The following is an 18,072-nucleotide window of genomic DNA, read 5'->3' on the forward strand; positions in this document are numbered from 1 at the left end:
AAGGGTGGGGCCACTCAAAAGACGGGCAACCTGTGGGGAAGACCCTCTCCCACCTAAGACAGGGGTTCAAGGTCCCCCAAAGACGGGCCAGGGAGGGTGACCCTACTTGACCTAAGCCAGGAGTGCCTCATTTAAAAATAAAAAGGGGTGAATTGTGGGGACACCAGACCTTGAGCAGAAACCCACTTCCCCTTCGGCCTGGGAGTAGGCAGCTGTGTAATGTTTACTGAAAACAATTCAGTGCTTTAAAGCTCTTGATAGGGCTCAGATAAGGACTCGCTCACTGAGATACCATGACTTTCACACCCCCTACGGCTAGATGCCTCTTCCTGTCTCCCCTGCGGTGTCTCCCCGATTCTGGGGCCTGAGATTAAACCACTAGCCAGGAGGGTGAGAAGTCTGGAAGGAATTGTATGTAGATGGATGGCAGAAGACCTTAAAAAGGGAAGCTCCTTTTTCTTGGAGAGACTTCTCCTGAGAGAGCTCTCTCCTAAGCGGACTGGGGTCTCCTCCTAAGCTGACTTGGGAAGCATAAAGTTTTCTTAAAGCAACCGACCGGTCTCTGTGTCATCTATCCCGAACACCTCGCTACATTCTCGGATGCAGGCCGCACAGCAGGTGCGACACCATTCCTCTTCTAAATGGGGATCCTAGGCGAAAAGCAGCAGTGTCTCATGCACATTCCTTCTCATCAGAAAATTGTCAGGTCCCTCATCCTGGGAAATGCAGTAACATACAGGCCCTGCAAGGCATTCTGGTGGGTAATTTTATGGGAACATCTGACCTGAACCCAGGTGTTTCCATCCCATTTTGGTGATCTACCACAGAAGGAAGATGTAAATTCAGTTCTCTCCTCCACAAGTAACAATTTTCTGTTTTCATTGTCTTCACTTCTGTTCCTTTTTAATTGCCTTTTCTTCTTTTTAGTTAGGGTTCATGTTATGTTTAAAATGGCATAACTTTAAGTAACTATGCAATGTAGTTCATTAGACACTAGCAATGTACATTTTATTACAATTAATTCTAGGAACTGAAACTATAAAAATGTTAGGAATTCATAAATGTGCAAACAAGGACAGGTTAAAACCCACAAATTGCTAAGGAAGTGAATGAAGAGTAGATTTTATTCATCGATGTGGGGAAATACCAGACATTTAAAAAGAAAAAGTAAAACCATAGAATTCTTGAATGTGGTGATATATATTCAGAGTGATGGCCACACAGTCAGGAGCACGTGTGTATTTTGGGCAGTCTGAGAAAAAGTATAAGAATGCCAGGGTGCCAAGGTAACACCACCCGGGCACCGAGGTACTATCGCCAGCGCACCGAGGTACTATCGCCAGGACACAGAAGTTAGTTTGTATAAGTGTCAAGTAAGGAAAACGGCAAATGGCACCCAGTAAGCTGCATGCTTGAAAAAGACCTGGGAACCTCAAAGAACAAAGAAGAAAGCCACTGGAGAAAAGCGAGTAGCAAGTCAGCTTTATTGGAGTCATCCAGTGCTTCAGAATAAGTGAATGCCCGACCTGAGATTATAGACAAAGGATGTGTGGCTTTAAGAACGGAACCAAGAAGCATGCTTCTTATGGATCCAAAACGTTCTCCTAGTTGGCTTGCAAATAATAAAATTGCAGTGCCAAGGTCCTTTTAGGGGGGATGGAAGATGCCATTGTTAATTCTCAGATCTGGAAATATATTTATCTTCAACATCGCACATGTGGCAGTGAGGACACCTGAGCAAACTTACATTTTGGCCATCACTTCAATAGAATTTCACTGTTTTACTTGGAAGGAAAGAGATTCTAACAACTTCTTAGGAATACAAAATAAATCTTGAAGTTATTTAATGTTTATGAATAATAAATAGATATTTAAAAAATAATTCTCCTATGGTTTATTCAGGACCTAAGCTGCTGTGACTCCTAAAAAAGCTTAGTAAATGCTTTACATGTGAGAAATAACAAAAAGTTACCATTAATTTAATTAAATTTCTTTGTAGTTATAATTTCAATTCATTACAGTATTTTAAATTTTATTAAAAATTCTGAATTTTGGTTTTATAATCTTCATTTTCATTCAGTAGTAAAATTTTAATGATCTCTAATATAATCTGGTTAATCTAATTTCTGAGTATACAGTGACTGCTTTAGTGATAACAAGCTTTACTGAGAGCCCAGGGTATTAATGATCAGTTCCAGAATCAATGTTTGAGAATACTCTTTCACTGCAGTGTGTATGCTTTACCACCAGAGAGAGCTCAGTCACCACAGTTTATTAAAGAGGGTTAACTGAGTTTGTGAAAAGATTCTACTTGTCACATTGAAGAAGAAACAAAGATACCTGTTTACCTGTTTAATTATTTATAGCATACAGAACCAAGACCTATAGATGAGACATTTGAGAAATTGTTCTCTGCCAAAGACAGTTTTAACCTGATATCGAAGGGATGTTGCCATGAAGAGTATAAGGTGTGTGTGTGTGTGTGTGTGTGTGTGTGTGTGTGTGTGTGTCCTTGCATGAGTGTATAGAAGGGAAATAGGGAAGTCCTCCTCATATAACAGGACTTTGGCATTTGGTAGAGCATTTTTTTCAAAAAGTTCAAAGTTTCTAGTTGCTTCTTGTTAACTGCCCCAAAACCTGAGAGAAAACATTTAGAAGCCATATGATACATAGACATGTTTACAAGGTCAATGGAAACAAATGAAATTTGATACATTATTAGAAATGGATATAATTTCATTTCATAGTAACTAACCTTCAATATTTCTTATCAAAATGTAATGTTTCAGAATTCTAATTAAGAGGAATTTTCAGTTGAAGTTAATATTAACTTTTTGTTTGTTTGACTATGAGAAAAGGTATTTTCTTTTTTAACCAAGCTCATTTAGGTGAAAAACAATTTAGGTAATTATGATTGCATCAACACAGAGTTCTCTCCTCCCACCCCCAGCTTGGGGAGCAAACACAATTCCCGAAACATACACTCAAGTTTATCCTCCGGTCTTCCTCTTTCAAGGAGAGACAGATAGCAGACAATGTCCTTGAGGTGGATCACTTCTGGGGAGCATGTGTTAGCTGGAGAAGAACGCGGAGGGGTGATGGCACCCTTATTCATTCTCAGACCTGGAAAATACATTTATAATCATACATTTAAAATATTTACTTGATCTAAAGCATGAAATGGAAATAGCTTTGGGTATTATGAACACGAGCGTGCGCATACACACACACACACACACACACAAACACACACACACACACTCCTTAAATGTGGTGTTGAACGCCTTTAATCCCAGTACTCGGGAGGCAGGGACAGGCAGATCTCTGTGAGTTCAAGACCTATGTGTTTTACAAGAGGTAGTTAGTTCCAGGACAGCCTCCAAACCCTGCATTGAAACCTCCCTCCTGAAAAAACACAACCAAATGCACTCCAATACCAACTTATATTATCTTTCCATGTGTACTGTGAATATAGCAAACAAGATCGAGACTTCCAGGATCCCCTGGAAGTGGTCTACCACTGTAGGATGAGAAAGTCACCTTAGCATTGCCCAGGGTGTGTGAGATGATATGAAGGGTGAATGCATAAGGGACCCATTTCCAGTCTTCCTGTCTTTGTCCTAGGTAGTGACAAATAAAAATTTACTTGAAAGATACCAAGAATTGCCCTTTCATAAAATGCTGAAAAAGTGATGTGAGTCTGTCATGTGATGATTTATATACTGAGAGTAAGTAATCCTTCATAAAACACATATTTGTGTCAAGTATTTGCCATCACCATAAATGAGAAATCTACTTGCCATCCTGCTGTCCATAAATGTGAATAAGCATAACATAAAAAGGAATCAGGACCAGCATGATAGGCACTTTGAGGAAAGGTAGTGCATATGGCTGTAGTTTGTTTTTAATATAGTCCTCTCTTGATGTATATAGGTCAAGACCAGACTGGTAAATTATAAGCCAGCCAGATCCAAACAATGAGTATTTCCCTTAAAAAAAAAAAGAGTCTTCATGTTATTTTCAAAATCTTAAAAAATATTTTTAGCTACATCTTATTTATTTGGTGTGTGTGTGTGCATGTGTGTGTGTGTGAGTGTGTGTGCGTGTGTGAGTGTGTGTGTGCGTGTGTGCATGTGTGTGTGTGTGTGGTGTGCACACGCACAGGCACATGTTATGGCACACATGTGGGGGATATCACGGGACCACTCTTGGTTGTTGCGTTCTTCTATCATGCAGGTTACAGAGCTGGGACTCAGAGCATGATGCTCAGCAGCAAGTACTTTCAGTTGCTGAGCTACCAGCTCAGTGGCCCCTGTTCCCAAAAGCCTTATGATTGCCCTATTCTAAGACAACGGTGGAGACATTACATATCTGTTCTCAACTGATATTATTACAGGAGCTTCCTCACAGAGGAGATTCATCTCATAGAAAACCACATCAGGAGCACCTGGAGGAAAATCTCAATTATAACCAAGGTATACATTGCCAAGAAGTATTTGATCAGGGTGGCTAGTAGGCTGAGTGTCTCCTGGATTCCTAATATGTCAGCAATTATGGGGAAGATTAATTTGAAGCAAATGTAATTTGACCAGCTGTCCTTCCTTGGCACGTATCTTCCTGACAGAACTGTTTGCAACTCTGACTCTTTCTGTACATCTTGTTATATCATCTGGGCGTCCCAATATTCTCAAATATCAAATGTAATGCTCTATAAAAGAGAGAGTCTTTGGTTTTAGCATTGCTGATATTGTCCCTAATAATGAGTCCCAATAATGAGTGTTTCTAATATCAGGCAGGTGTTATTAACAGGGGCTTTCACACTTCATCTCACTTAATTCTCGCATTAGCCTTGTGAGGTCGACTATATTATCCTCACTCGACAGAAGAGAAACAGCTTTTGATACGGCTGTCCCAGGGTTTCACAGCGAGCCACACACATCTGTCTTCCTCATTTAACCCTACCAACCTATGCATTAGTTTCCTTTAGTACACTAATGAAAATAAAGAAAATAATTCATACATTAACACACACACACACACAACCTGTGGCTTTCATAACAATTAAATATTTCCTATGACAATTTGTCATGATTCTTACTTCTCATTTCATTCTTTAAATTTAATCAGAGGACCTTCTGACTGATCACCTGCACATGAGCATATCACAGCCCCATCTGTGGGACACCTTCATCTCCTCCCTTTGTTTTTACTTACTGTGATATGGCACTTCATTATCCACAACTCTACTCTCACTCATAGTTCTCAGTGAGCTATATATTTTAAATTAAATTTTCTTCATAATTCAAGTATGCCTGCATATGCAATACAAACTCTTTAATTGAAAAAAAGCAAACCATCATAGGCAATACTGAGCTTTAAAAGGACTTTATCATTCTCCCGAAATTACTCTGGCCAACTAAAATTCATCCAGGGCTTTTGACTTAAGATAGAAAACATTGTGGTGCTGGTATTTGAAGATTTGCAGCGAATTACAGTGATAAACTATGACATGACTCATCCAACTGGAGGGCTAACTCCTTCTCAAATGCCCAGCCCAGGGTCTTGATGATGTAATCAGCTAAATTTATCTTAACCCTTTTTTTTAGTAAGACTTTTAAAATTTACTGTATGTATCTTTCACATCATGTACTTTGATCCCATTCCTTTTCCTGTCCCTTTACATCTGCCCCTGCATGCCCCCAATAAAACAAAAGTTAATGTTGGGGGAAGTCCTGTGTATATGTCAATAAAGTACTGTTGAGCCTATAGAAAACCTAGATAGGAGGGACTAGGAGTCCAGGAGGATTCTGGGAAGGAGACACACAAGAGAGTTCGAGATGTAGCTACATGGGGTAGGAAGCCGGGAACTATTCTCCGGTAAGAAACATACTTAGATTAACAATTATGGGGTAATTACTTAATGCAGAGCTAGCCAGTAAGGGACAAACAAGGCCAACAGCTTCATAATGAATATAGCCGCCTGTGTGTTTATTTGGGACTGATGCGGTTCTGGAACCAGGCTGGCGGGAAGGCTCCTCTCAAGGAAAGCTTTTCTTAACAAAATGGTGATCAGGAGTGGGATCATGAATTTCCACGCAAAATAACAAAAGATTTAAAAGAATTTTAGAAACAGAAAACGGAGAGAAGCACAGATTTTGGTAGCAGCATTTTTCTCAGGTGTGCTCTGTTTTGCTAGCGACAAGCCGAGATTCACGTGGCTCACTTACTGGAGTCTTCCTGACTCGGCATAAAAAAAAAAAAAAAAACAAAACAAAACAGCAAGGTTGTTTTAAGAGACTCTGCTAACGATTGAAAGGTGTGTACGTACAGCTGGAAGTGGCAGCTTTTGCTGGAGGTCAGCATGGACTGAGGCGGTAGCTGGAGTCACGCTTACGCCCGCCATCTTGAAACGGCAGTTTAAAACAGCAGTGGGTTTTACAGATAAGACACGTGGCCAGAAAAACATAAAGATTTACAGTAAAGTCAGACTTGGATGAACAAAACCTCTAAAGGTTTACAGTGTGTTTAAAAATATACGTGAGACTGAGAGAGAAAATGAAACGGCAAAGTGGTAAATAAATGCAAAAGCCAGCTGTGGTGGCGCACGCAGGTAGGAATTGCCCCAGAGGCAGAGGCAGGCAGGTTTCCGAAGAGAATCCCTGTCTCAGAGAAAAATAAACAAAAGTGAAAGAAATAGAGTAATAATAATAATAGATAAATAAATAAGCCACACAAAGATGGAAAATACACAGAGAGTCTGGATACTGTACACTATTGTGTTTTTCAGTTTTTTGCTTGCTCAGGAAGGAACTGCTGCTAAAGTACACTTGATTATAAATGCTGCTGAATTAATCCAACTTCTATCTTTTGAAAATGCCTTGACTTCAAAATTTAAGTATAAGGATATGTTACTTGGAAAAGGAGTTTTTGCTTATGTTTCCACAGAACATAAAAAGCTGAGGATTTCTTCCAGACTTCTGTGGTTTGACGAACCAAGACCCCCAGAAGCAGTGGACCAGATGTTCCAACAATTGAAACAGCTAGGATGATGCAGTTTTACAGGCCCCGAAAATACGGACTGATACAGGTTTCTGTGTTTTGTCATGATCCCCATGGTATGAACAGCGCCCCCTTCCAGCAGGAAGCAGTTTGGAATGAGCGACGTCCCAATTCCCATCTTGTTTATAAATCTTTGTTTTCATTTAAATGGGATTGTTTATAATTGGCTAATGATCACAGCCAATATTTTTTTAATGGTAAAAAAGGGGAATTATGGTATGGGTATTGTTTTTCATTTATTGAGACAAAATCAAGGTCAATTTTGTGATGCTTATATTTCTCCTCTTGATTAAGTATTGTGCTTATACTGATCTTTTACAACGTAATGCATAATTGAATACAGACTATAGATAGTTACTTAGAATAGAATTTCTAGTTACATAAGTTAGGTTTCTAGATATACAGAAATATATTTGAGATGGACAGTCTTCAAACCTCTCAAAGACCTTCAGAACATGGCATTTAAAATGGTTTAGGGTTTTTCTTGACAATGAGAAATGTCTGCTCCTGGCAGCACCAATTATGTCTGAGAGGAAGATGGGCATCGAAGAAACTCGTTATGGAGTTTGCTTTCAACGTGGCAAGATTAGCCATTTGGGCAAGAAACTCCTCTTGCCTAGACTGTTTGACTGCTGTTGTATAATCTGGACATGCAGGACCCACAGGAAAGTGACTACTGAACTCAGTCTTACAGGGTTCCTGCTTGATGAAGAGTCTACGAGACTTTCTGCAGGACAAAGAAAAATGACTGACAGACTGCCAACGCAGATGGACAGCGTGAAATTTCCTGCTTTGCTGAGAAGTATTCCAGACACTTTGTGGCCTATGGGCTGAAAATGGATGCCCCGACAATACAGAGGAACTTCAGGTGACTGTCCAGGCAGTAAGATGTCTCTGTCAATCCTAGTGTTTATATATTATCCTTCTGTGGTCTTTGATGGAGTTGAAGACAGATAGTTATAATTATAGTTTTCCTTAGTTATGATAAAAGATAAGCTACATATAGGACTTTGGACTCACAAGGATGGGATGGATGATATTTTCTTTAGATCTTGCTAAATGTTAATAGACAAAATATTGTAACTATGTTCTTATTTGATAACTGTTCTGTTATATACAATTTGACTATGTTAAAGTTAAGACCTTTCTTTTTGTTTAAACAGAAAAGAGGAGATGTTGGGGGAAGTCCTGTGTATATGTCAATAAAGTACTGTTGAGCCTATAGAAAACCTAGATAGGAGGGACTAGGAGTCCAGGAGGATTCTGGGAAGGAGACACACAAGAGAGTTCGAGATGTAGCCACATGGGGTAGGAAGCCGGGAACTATTCTCCGGTAAGAAACATACTTAGATTAACAATTATGGGGTAATTACTTAATGCAGAGCTAGCCAGTAAGGGACAAACAAGGCCAACAGCTTCATAATGAATATAGCCTCCTGTGTGTTTATTTGGGACTGATGCGGTTCTGGAACCAGGCTGGCGGAAAGGCTCCTCTCAAGGAAAGCTTCTCTTAACAGAAAAGGGGGAAAATTAAACAGGGAAAAAATTAAAAATCTTTTCGCAGAAGCTGCAGTGTGATACAATGACTCACACCACACAAAACCCCAGATTAACACTTTAACATAAATTTTCAAGTAGAACATTTGATAAAGGGAAGAACATTGTCTCATTTTGTGGAAGAAAGTTTAAATGTATTTTCTTTTAAAGGTAAAGATTTCTGTCTATTCACTTTCATAATACTACACTCAAGGTAGAATGGAGAAGAGGGTCACATTATTTTCTTTTTGTCTTTTCTGTGTATAGTATGTATTGTGAGAAAGTCTGTATACATACATATTTCATTTCTCAATATTTTGTGTTAAATATTAGCTTTATTACAAGTATAAAATTAATGTACCATGCAACTCTCTTATTTAAAATAGCTTTAGCTTGTTCACAGAATTGGGCATCCATTGCTACCATCAGTATTAGATTTTTTTATTATTGTCCAAAATATCTGCATTCATGAGCAGCTAATATGCCTTCAGTTTCAGGCAACCACTCATTATTTTATGTATCTACAGATTTTTAGCATCACTTTTTGAAGGAAAATATTTTCACTATGCTAATTTGAAAATAAGTAAATATTTCTCTCTTTGTGCTGTTAACATTTTTGTAAATAAAAGCTTCGTTGTACATTTAATTCTCATCATTATAGTGTAAATATTTTAAGGTACAAAAATATAGGCATATATGCAATATGCACAATGAAAAACTAAAAAGTGTTCCCAAAAGGCTAATTAAAACATATTAGAGTGCTAAAATATATATCCATTGTAATGATTTATAGGGTTTAAACTCAGTAAAGAAATTTTGTTCAGATAAAGTAAAGAAACTTTATTCAGGTAAGAGAAGACATTTTCACAATGATTTTGACAAGAAAATATCAAAGCAGGCATTATTAATGTTTTATATTTACAGTTATGAAGACAATTTTGTAAATGGAAAGCATGATAAAGAAAAGAATGTGTCAATTCTCACCCTGTGTACCATCCCCAATATGCAAAATTCTTCACTATCAATATTCTCCTCCAGTTGCTATGCTTGGTGACCGTGCTGGCTAATCTTTTATCATCTAGACACAAAAACTAGTTATCCAAATAACAGGGGAAACTCAACTGAGAAAATGGTAATGTAAGATTCAGCTGTAAGGCATTTTCTTGACCATCTCTGGGCTGCTGGTCGTGGGTTCTACAGAAAAGCAAAATGAGCAAGCCATGTGTAGCAAGCTAGTAAGCAGCACTCCTCCCCGGCCTATAGGTTCCTGGCCCCTTTGAGTTCCTGCCTTGGCTTCCTTCAATCAAGGGCAGTGATTTGGAACTGTAAATAAACACTTTCCTCCCAAAGTTGCTGTTTGGTCATGATGTTTCATTGCAGCAATAGAAACTCTGACAAACACAGTGACTTACTTAGGAATTCTATTACCTATATTGATTATGAGAGCATTGCAGAGTTGTAATTGCTGCCTGAAATAGAGGATATTAAGACACAGCCACTGTGCACAAGTTAGGGCCACATTTCTCAGTCTCAAAAAATATGTTGGCATTTAAATATTTTAGGGCATAGTAACTGAATATAATTTAACAGGAATTATATGAGAGGTAACTTTTCAAACAAGCTTATTTCATTAAATAGCATGTAGTTTAATTTCCTTTGTGTCATTTGATGACTTAATCATTTCTTTTTGCATTGAGCAATATTCCATTGCCTGGATGCTTCCTTTATTTTTCCACCATAGAATTGAATAAACTTGAAGTGGTTAATCCAAGAAAGTGATTAATCAAACAGTTTCATTCCCATTCCAAAGATCTCCATAACACCAGCATACATTCACTTAGGGAATAAACACATTCCTTCATATTTTCACTTTCTGAAACCAGGCATTGTGACTCATTCTTTCTTGACACAGGATATTTTTGTAGTATAGCCTTTAATCTTTCTCTCTACGTAAATCTAGCTGGAGGTACTTCCTCTTACTTATTTCCTTCCACTTCATAGATTTACAAATGTCCTTCCTTTTAAGAAGTTTGCATTAACCAAGTATTGAACAAGTGATGATACATGACAGAGAGGCCAGGCTGCTCCCTCGACCAGGGATCCTCCGTTGTGTGATAAGTGGAGTCCTCTGATGAAGAGTCAGAGGCTCAATTCTATTTTCCATTAACAATGACATTTATGTCTCCCAATAGATAGTTCAGTATTTTTTTCTTTTACATTTTCTTGAGAATGAACATGAAGACCAGGTAAAACAAAAGCTGTTACTTCTGCCTCAAATGATTGTATTTAGCTCTAAATATTGTGATTGATATGAATTTTCAGTTTCTCCCACTTGCCTTGCTTTTACGACTTTAAAGTCTTGCCCATAAAACAGAAATTTCACACAGAGGCTATGGATATTCATACATTCTTATATAACTATATTATGTGCATATTTATTGTGATACACAACAAACCACCGGAAAAGCAGGCATCATCATTATACTTCATTAATTTTATCAGGAATAAACAATTTTTACTTCAAGGGTATTTTTGAATGATAATGTCATCATGTACACATACATGTTTATATGTATATACTCATAAACATTTTTCCCAGAGTTGTAATAACAAGAACAACATTAGTGAAATTACGTTATACATGACTTTCCCTGTATTCTCATCTAGACAGATTCGCATTCTGGAAAAAATAAAAAGGATTTCTTTTTGTGACATGCTTCTTCAGTCTTTTGCTGAGGAAAATTCTCAGGACCTCAGAAATGAAAGGTGAGCACTTACAACTCCCATCTGGCTTAAAATGATCCTCATCGTGAATACATTTAAATAAACATCAAGGCTCAGAAGAGTGTGTGCTTATATGTATGTGTATGTGTTTATATACATGTGGGGGCCAGAAGCTGGCATGAGGAGTCTTCTCCAATTTCTCCCAGTGTATCCTTTCAGAGAGAGACTCTCCACCACACCAGTATTTCCAAGATTAAGCTACACTGGCTAGCTAGCAAGTACTGAGGACCCTCCTGTCTCTGATTCTCTGCCTATCATTTTTGTGGAGACTGGGGACCAAACTCAGAGTCCCATGCTTGCAGAGCAAGCACATAAAGTCTGAGTCATCTCCACAGTCTCTCAAGTTTCAGTACTTAATAAATGCTTTGCTTGTTTTGCCTATTTTTATTTATTTGGTTGTTTTATTTTGCTTTTTTGAGTCAGTGTAGCCCAGGCTGGCTCTCTAGCTTACTGGATTACTGAGACTGGCCCCGAAATCCTGATATTCCATATTCCATCTCTGAAGTAATGAGTGAGGTCACAGCCTTGTAACAGTAGGCAAAGTTAGCACATGGATTTTTTCCAAGACAGGCCTTCTCTCTGGCTTTGGGACTGTCCTGAAATTGCTGTTGTAGACCAGGCTGGCCTCGACCTCACAGAGATCTTTCTGCCTCTGTCCCCTGAGTGCTGAGCACTGGGATTAAAGGCATGTGCCACCACTGCCTGGCCACATGGGTTTTTAATGCACACTGAATAAATTACTTTGCTTCAGTTTGCATTGTTTTTAAACAATTCTAGATAATGGCAAAGGCATAATCATTTCTTTCCTTCAGCTCTACAAAGGAGATATGCAAAACTACAATCGTAACTTATGTTTCTAAATCTACAAGGTATTAAAACACTAGAAATTATAGTTTTATTGTTTTTATTCTGTCAGTATGCAGAAATTGATCTCTCCTATAAAGCAATTTATTGCGCCAATATTTATGGTCATATTTAGTGTCATGGATAGACAAACAATTATACTTGACACATTACTGTCATATATTTTATTATTCTGACACTTAACCTCTTAAAGACCCAAATATACTTGTTCTAACCTACATTGTGGTTCTTTTTAGTTTTTGTGCTAAAGAAAAACTAGAAGCAAAAAAAGGCTCATCTATAGAAAATATAAAACGTGACTCCTTATAATGTGAGGACAGATAGTGGGACAGTCCCTGGCCAGTGTGTGGGGCGAAACAAATCCTGAAACGTGTTCTGCTTTCATATATATGAACAAGGGAAAGCAATATCAATTATAGAGTCTTAGGTAGGTATCAGACAAGAAGTGTAGGCTCGTGTGGGTAGGAGTACAGAGATCACTTTGAAGGAAAGGTGCTAACAGACCTTGGGCTGTTGGGTCCAACATTTTTCAGTGTGTTCTTATTTGAAACTATGCTTCCGTTTGGGAGATGAAAAGGTAAAAAGTCAGTGAGTCGTGTCAATCGCTTTTCACAAAACTGCATAGGAGTAAACTACCAAAGACAGGCCACTTAATTCCGGGCTCACGTTAGAAGGGCTAACAAAACAGATCCATCTGTACCACCATGGTCCAGCCATCCCAGCTGACTCCTGAGAGATAGAAACTAGAAGGCCCAAAGTTCAAGGCCAAGATCAGGTACACAGCAAGGCTGAGGGCCACTGCAAGCCAAATGAGACCCTGTCTCAGACAAAATAAAACGAAACTCCAACAACACTAAAAATGTTCTAACTTTCCACTATTACTTTCCCAGTTTACATTTGTAAACTTTTTTCCATTGTAAACTTTTCCAGTTTACAATAGCATAAATTGCATAGCTATTTTAAAAAGATATAAGGTTGTGAGTGAATGTGGACATTTTCCTTCATTTAAATTTGAGTAGCTACCAGTAGTCAGTAGCTGTCTTATTGTATATTGCCATCCATGTTGTGAATGTATAGGCCAGAGGATGAAATCCATTAATTTCCTAAATACTCTATGTTGTGTATTTTGAGGCAGGATATCTCCCATTACCTGGAACTTGAAGATTCAGATACTGTTCGACCACCAAGTCTCAAGGATTCTTTGTCTATATCTGTCACATAAGCAACTGACAGTTGATAAAGCTGATCATGGTGGCATCCACCTGTAATATCAGCACTCATGTGGTAGAGTTCTGGGTGAGTTCTTGGTGAGCTTGAGGTGAGCTACAAAGTGAGCCTCTGACCCCGTGAAAATATGGATGCCTATTCCTTATCTGGATATAAATAATGATGAAGATGATGATAATAATAATAATAATAGGAATAATCAACTACTGATTAGGGAACATAATTCACATTTGCCCATAATCTGCACATTGAATGACATTCTTCTTTTTTTTTTTAATTATGTAGGCTGGTTTTATTCAACAGTCTATTCCATAATCCGTACGTTTCTCAGCTGCTGCTATTCACTCACTAGCAGTCAAACAATTCAAAGTCAAAAAGCACCATACAGAATCCAAGTACCCCGTGTATTTGCAGTCTTTATGTGGCTTTTTTCTTTTATATTAGTTTACTCTCTCTTAAAAGACTTTACTATTATTTTTTAAGTATTTATTTTTTCTATTGCTGTCTTACCCATTTTTTAAAAATGCATCCGTTTAAAGATTTTCTCAGTCTCAACAGCTTTACTACATGTCTACAGTCTTCTCTGACTCTGTGAGCCAAGCCTTAACCACGCCCACACAGCTCCACATGTGGTACTGATTGACTCAAGACCACAGGCTGTGGGTGGGAGTAGGAAGCTATGCTTGCCTCATTGTGTGTTTGGAACTTTTTTTTCTTCTCCTTTTTTTTAAATTTATCTTTTTACACATGGGGGGTTGGGAGGATTGAGGCGCCGGGGTAGGAGGGGAGGGAGAGGGAACTGAGAATGAAATTCTAATAGCATTTTTTAAACTTTTGACTTCTCCTATAGAATGTACGGTATTATACAAACAATTAAAATGAAAGAAAAATTAGCTCATGATATATGTACCAAAATACTACAGTCTGTACAAAGCATAGTGGTGATAAGCTGACATTTATTGATTATTTGGAATTTATCTATTTTTCTTTTAAATATTTCCATATATTATTATTTTCACTCTTTAAACTCAGTGAAATAGAAACACTCATTATTCCCACTTAAGAAAACAGAGATAAACAGACTGTACAAGTGCAATTCAAAGGCAATCTAAATTACAGCTGTGTACTTTAAATGTATGTGTGTGATGAGAGAGAGAAGCTGTCTCCTGACTCTCAGGAAATGATCTATGAGGTACATTAATTAGTTCATAGACATTTGGGAGAAAATACGGAGCATTAACCACAACTGAGAGTTCTAAATTTTCATCTTCCATTTTGGTCAACCTTTTAACAGCCATTATAATACCGTACATTTGTGAGTGAGTGTCTAAACATGCTCATATGTTTTACAAGATTTTAGCAAAGTTGGTTATAGTGAAATGGGTTATCTATACTTCTTTTTTAACTCACCAAATCTATATTAACATCCACATACAATAACATAACTTCAAGCTGAAATATATCATAAATAAAGCATGTCTACAGTCTGAAACTTTAAGTATCAACAATTAAAATAAATCAAACTGGAATGAAATAAATACATTAACAATAATCCAACAAATTGTACCTCTATCATACAGGCCTGGTCTACACTGTGAGACCATATCTCAAAACACAACCCAATCAAGAATAAAAAAAATGTCCAAAGAGCTCACAGAAACCTGGACAAGAACTGTTCCATCATCAAAACAGTTAGATTTGCCATATGAATTGCGGGATACAGGAGACTTATCCTTTCATTTCAGAGCTATTGACAGAGCTATTACAGCTCTGTGGGGGACGCACAATGTTATTTAAGGAGTGGTCCCTGGTAGGTTGATCATACATCAGTGAATGGCTGCACACCCATGTATATTTGGCAGCATTAGTTGTTCTCAGGGAGTGTTGGTGGTGATAATATGCTGGTGATGATGATGATAATGATAAAAGAGGACATATGAGGACAGGAAATTGAGAGGGAACTGTGGAGGTAGATATGACAGGGCTTTAAAAAGGCTAGTGGAGGTATGAACAAAATACATTATATGCATGTATGAAATTCTCAAAAAATTCTTAAATTTCTTTAATTATGTTAAAAACAAGGGTCCTAGGTGGCCAGCACATGCTTCAATCATTAGAAATAGCTGACTACAGAAGAGGATTGGAGCTCATGGGGAAGAAAGACAGAGAATTAAGAAGGCAGATAAAGACTGTAATATCATTACTTTATTAATTATATTCCATAGGTCAAAGGTTAATGTCATAGCAGAATAGGGTATCTCAGAAGTGTGGAGTCACCCACTGGTTTACCAATACAGGTTTTGGGAGTCAAGAATTTTTAGTTTCCTTGGAAAATTATAATTTGACATAAACACACTCATTAAACTTGAACTTGGAAACCCAGAGGTAATATTTTCAGGTTTCTTCTATAATTGTAGACACTGGGATTTGGGATCTTGCTAGAGGACCCAAGCAACAATTAATGCAGCTGTGATCTTGTCAGTGGCTAGATAATGCTGGTCATAACGAATTCTGTAAAGTACTTCTGTTTAACTAAGCACAATGTTGTGCAGAGAAGGAATTACACATTATAATGCCTAGAAATGGACAATTTGAGGATTAAAGTCATCAAGACAAGTAGATAAAGGTTGGCATAGAAAGTAATTTGTCTTTGGACTGTAAGAGTGTTGTCTTATGGGACATCCAGAAAATCAGCACTCTGGGGGATACTGTGCATATTCATGGTTTGTGGAGTGAATGAACAGTGTGGGAGGAGACTTTGAGGCATGTAATGTGTGAGAATACCAATTTAATCATTTAAAATTCCCATTTGTCAGTTGGTCATTGGTAGTGCACACCTCTAATCCCAGCACTTGGGAGGCTGAGGCAGGCAGATCTCTGCAAGTTGGTTAGCCTGATCTGTAGAGTGAGTACCAGGATATGCTCCAAAGCTACACAGAGAAACCCTGTCTCAAAAAACAAAACCAACAAACAAACAAAAAATTCCATTTGTCTTTATTCTTTTTCAAGCTTTTACTTTTATTTATGTATGGGGGACAGTTTCATGCTGCATCCATGTATGTGTAGATTAAATACAAACTTTCTGGGTCTAGTCTCCTTTTACAATGTGAATCTTGGTGTTTGAACTCAGGACATAAGGTGTCACAGCAATTGCCTTAACCTGCTGAGCCAAGTCACAACCCCAATTTCTATTTCTATTTTCTATATGATATGGAAAAAGTACATCATATGTTTAGATGGGGGTAAAAATTGAATAAATTGCCAGAATTTCAAATAAGTTTAATACTACCAATCCATGAGCATGGGGGAATCTATCTTTTTATATCTTCTCCAATTTCTTCCTTCAAAGACTTGCAGCTCTAGTCATACATGTCTTTCATTTACTTGGTTAGAATTGCCCCCAAATATTTTTATATTACGAGCAGTATTTTAAATTGTGAATGTTGTTGTTTACCTGATTTCTTTCTCAGCTGCTTTGTCATCTGTATATAGGAGGGCCACTGATTTTCTGAGTTTTTCTTCACTTAATGTATTTATCAACTTGGGAGTTCCCTGGTGGAACTGGGATCACTTATATATACTATCACATCATTTGCAAATTGATACGTTGACTTCTTCTTTTCCAATTTGTTTCCCTTTTATAAAATTTTATTGTCTTATTAATCTAGCTAGGATTTCAAGCACTATATTGAATAGATACGACGAAAGTGAACAGCCTTGTTTTGTTACTGATATTAGTGGAACTGTTTTGAGTTTCTCTCCATTTAATTTGATGTTGGCTTGATATATATTTCTTTTAATATAATTAAGCATGCTCCTTATAACCCTGATCTCTCCAAGATTTAGAAGATAAATAATAAGGATGTGTTGGATTTGTCATGAATTGGCAGTGTTAACATAATAAAAACTACCATCTTACCCAAAACAGTTTATATATTTTTTATTATTTCTTGTTTTTATGAGACAGGGTTTCTCTGTATTGTTTTGGAGGCTGTCGGTCCAGCCCGGCCTCGAACTCACAGAGATCCACCTGCCTTTGCCTCCTGAGTGCTGGGATTAAAGGCGTGTGCCACCACCGCCCGGCTCAAAAACAATTTATAGATTCAGTGCAATCCCCATCAAAATTGGAATGCAATTTTTTACAGATCTTGAAGAAAAAAAACCTAACTTCATATGGAAAAACAAGCAAATGAACAATACTGAGAAATAAGAGAATCAGGAGGTATCATATCAATGATAAAAAACACATGATATTGGAATTAAAACAAACATGAATCAATGGAACCAAACTGAAGACCCACACATACATCCACATAATTATGGATACCTGATTTTTTTTGACAAAGAAGCCATTTTATACAATGGAAAAAAAGAAAGCATCCTCAATAAATGAAGCTGGCAAAACTGAATGTCAACATGTAGAAGAAAGCAAATAGATCAATATCTATCACCCTGTACCAAACTCAAATCCAAGGTAGATCAAAGACTGCAACATATATCTAGACACACTGAACCAGATAGGAGAAATGGTAGGAATAGCCTTTAATGCATTGACATAGAGATAACTTCCTGAATAGAACACCAGTAGCAAAATCACTGAGA

At 37.6% G+C, this 18,072-nt stretch overlaps 1 protein-coding gene across 10 annotated transcripts in view; it reads right to left on the minus strand.

The window, feature by feature from the left end:
• Positions 1 to 18,072, minus strand: part of Dgkb (diacylglycerol kinase beta) — a 744,334-nt gene that overhangs the window by 527,394 nt on the left and 198,868 nt on the right. For all 10 annotated transcript variants that reach the window (XM_040743220.1, XM_040743223.1, XM_040743219.1 and 7 more), the window contains one exon: positions 2,983 to 3,123. In XM_040743220.1, coding sequence (XP_040599154.1) covers positions 2,983 to 3,123 — 141 coding nt within the window. The remainder of the gene's footprint in view (positions 1 to 2,982; positions 3,124 to 18,072) is intronic.

The sequence above is a fragment of the Mesocricetus auratus genome, unplaced genomic scaffold (genome assembly GCF_017639785.1).
Source record: "Mesocricetus auratus isolate SY011 unplaced genomic scaffold, BCM_Maur_2.0 Super-Scaffold_15014, whole genome shotgun sequence".
NCBI lineage: Eukaryota > Metazoa > Chordata > Mammalia > Rodentia > Cricetidae > Mesocricetus > Mesocricetus auratus.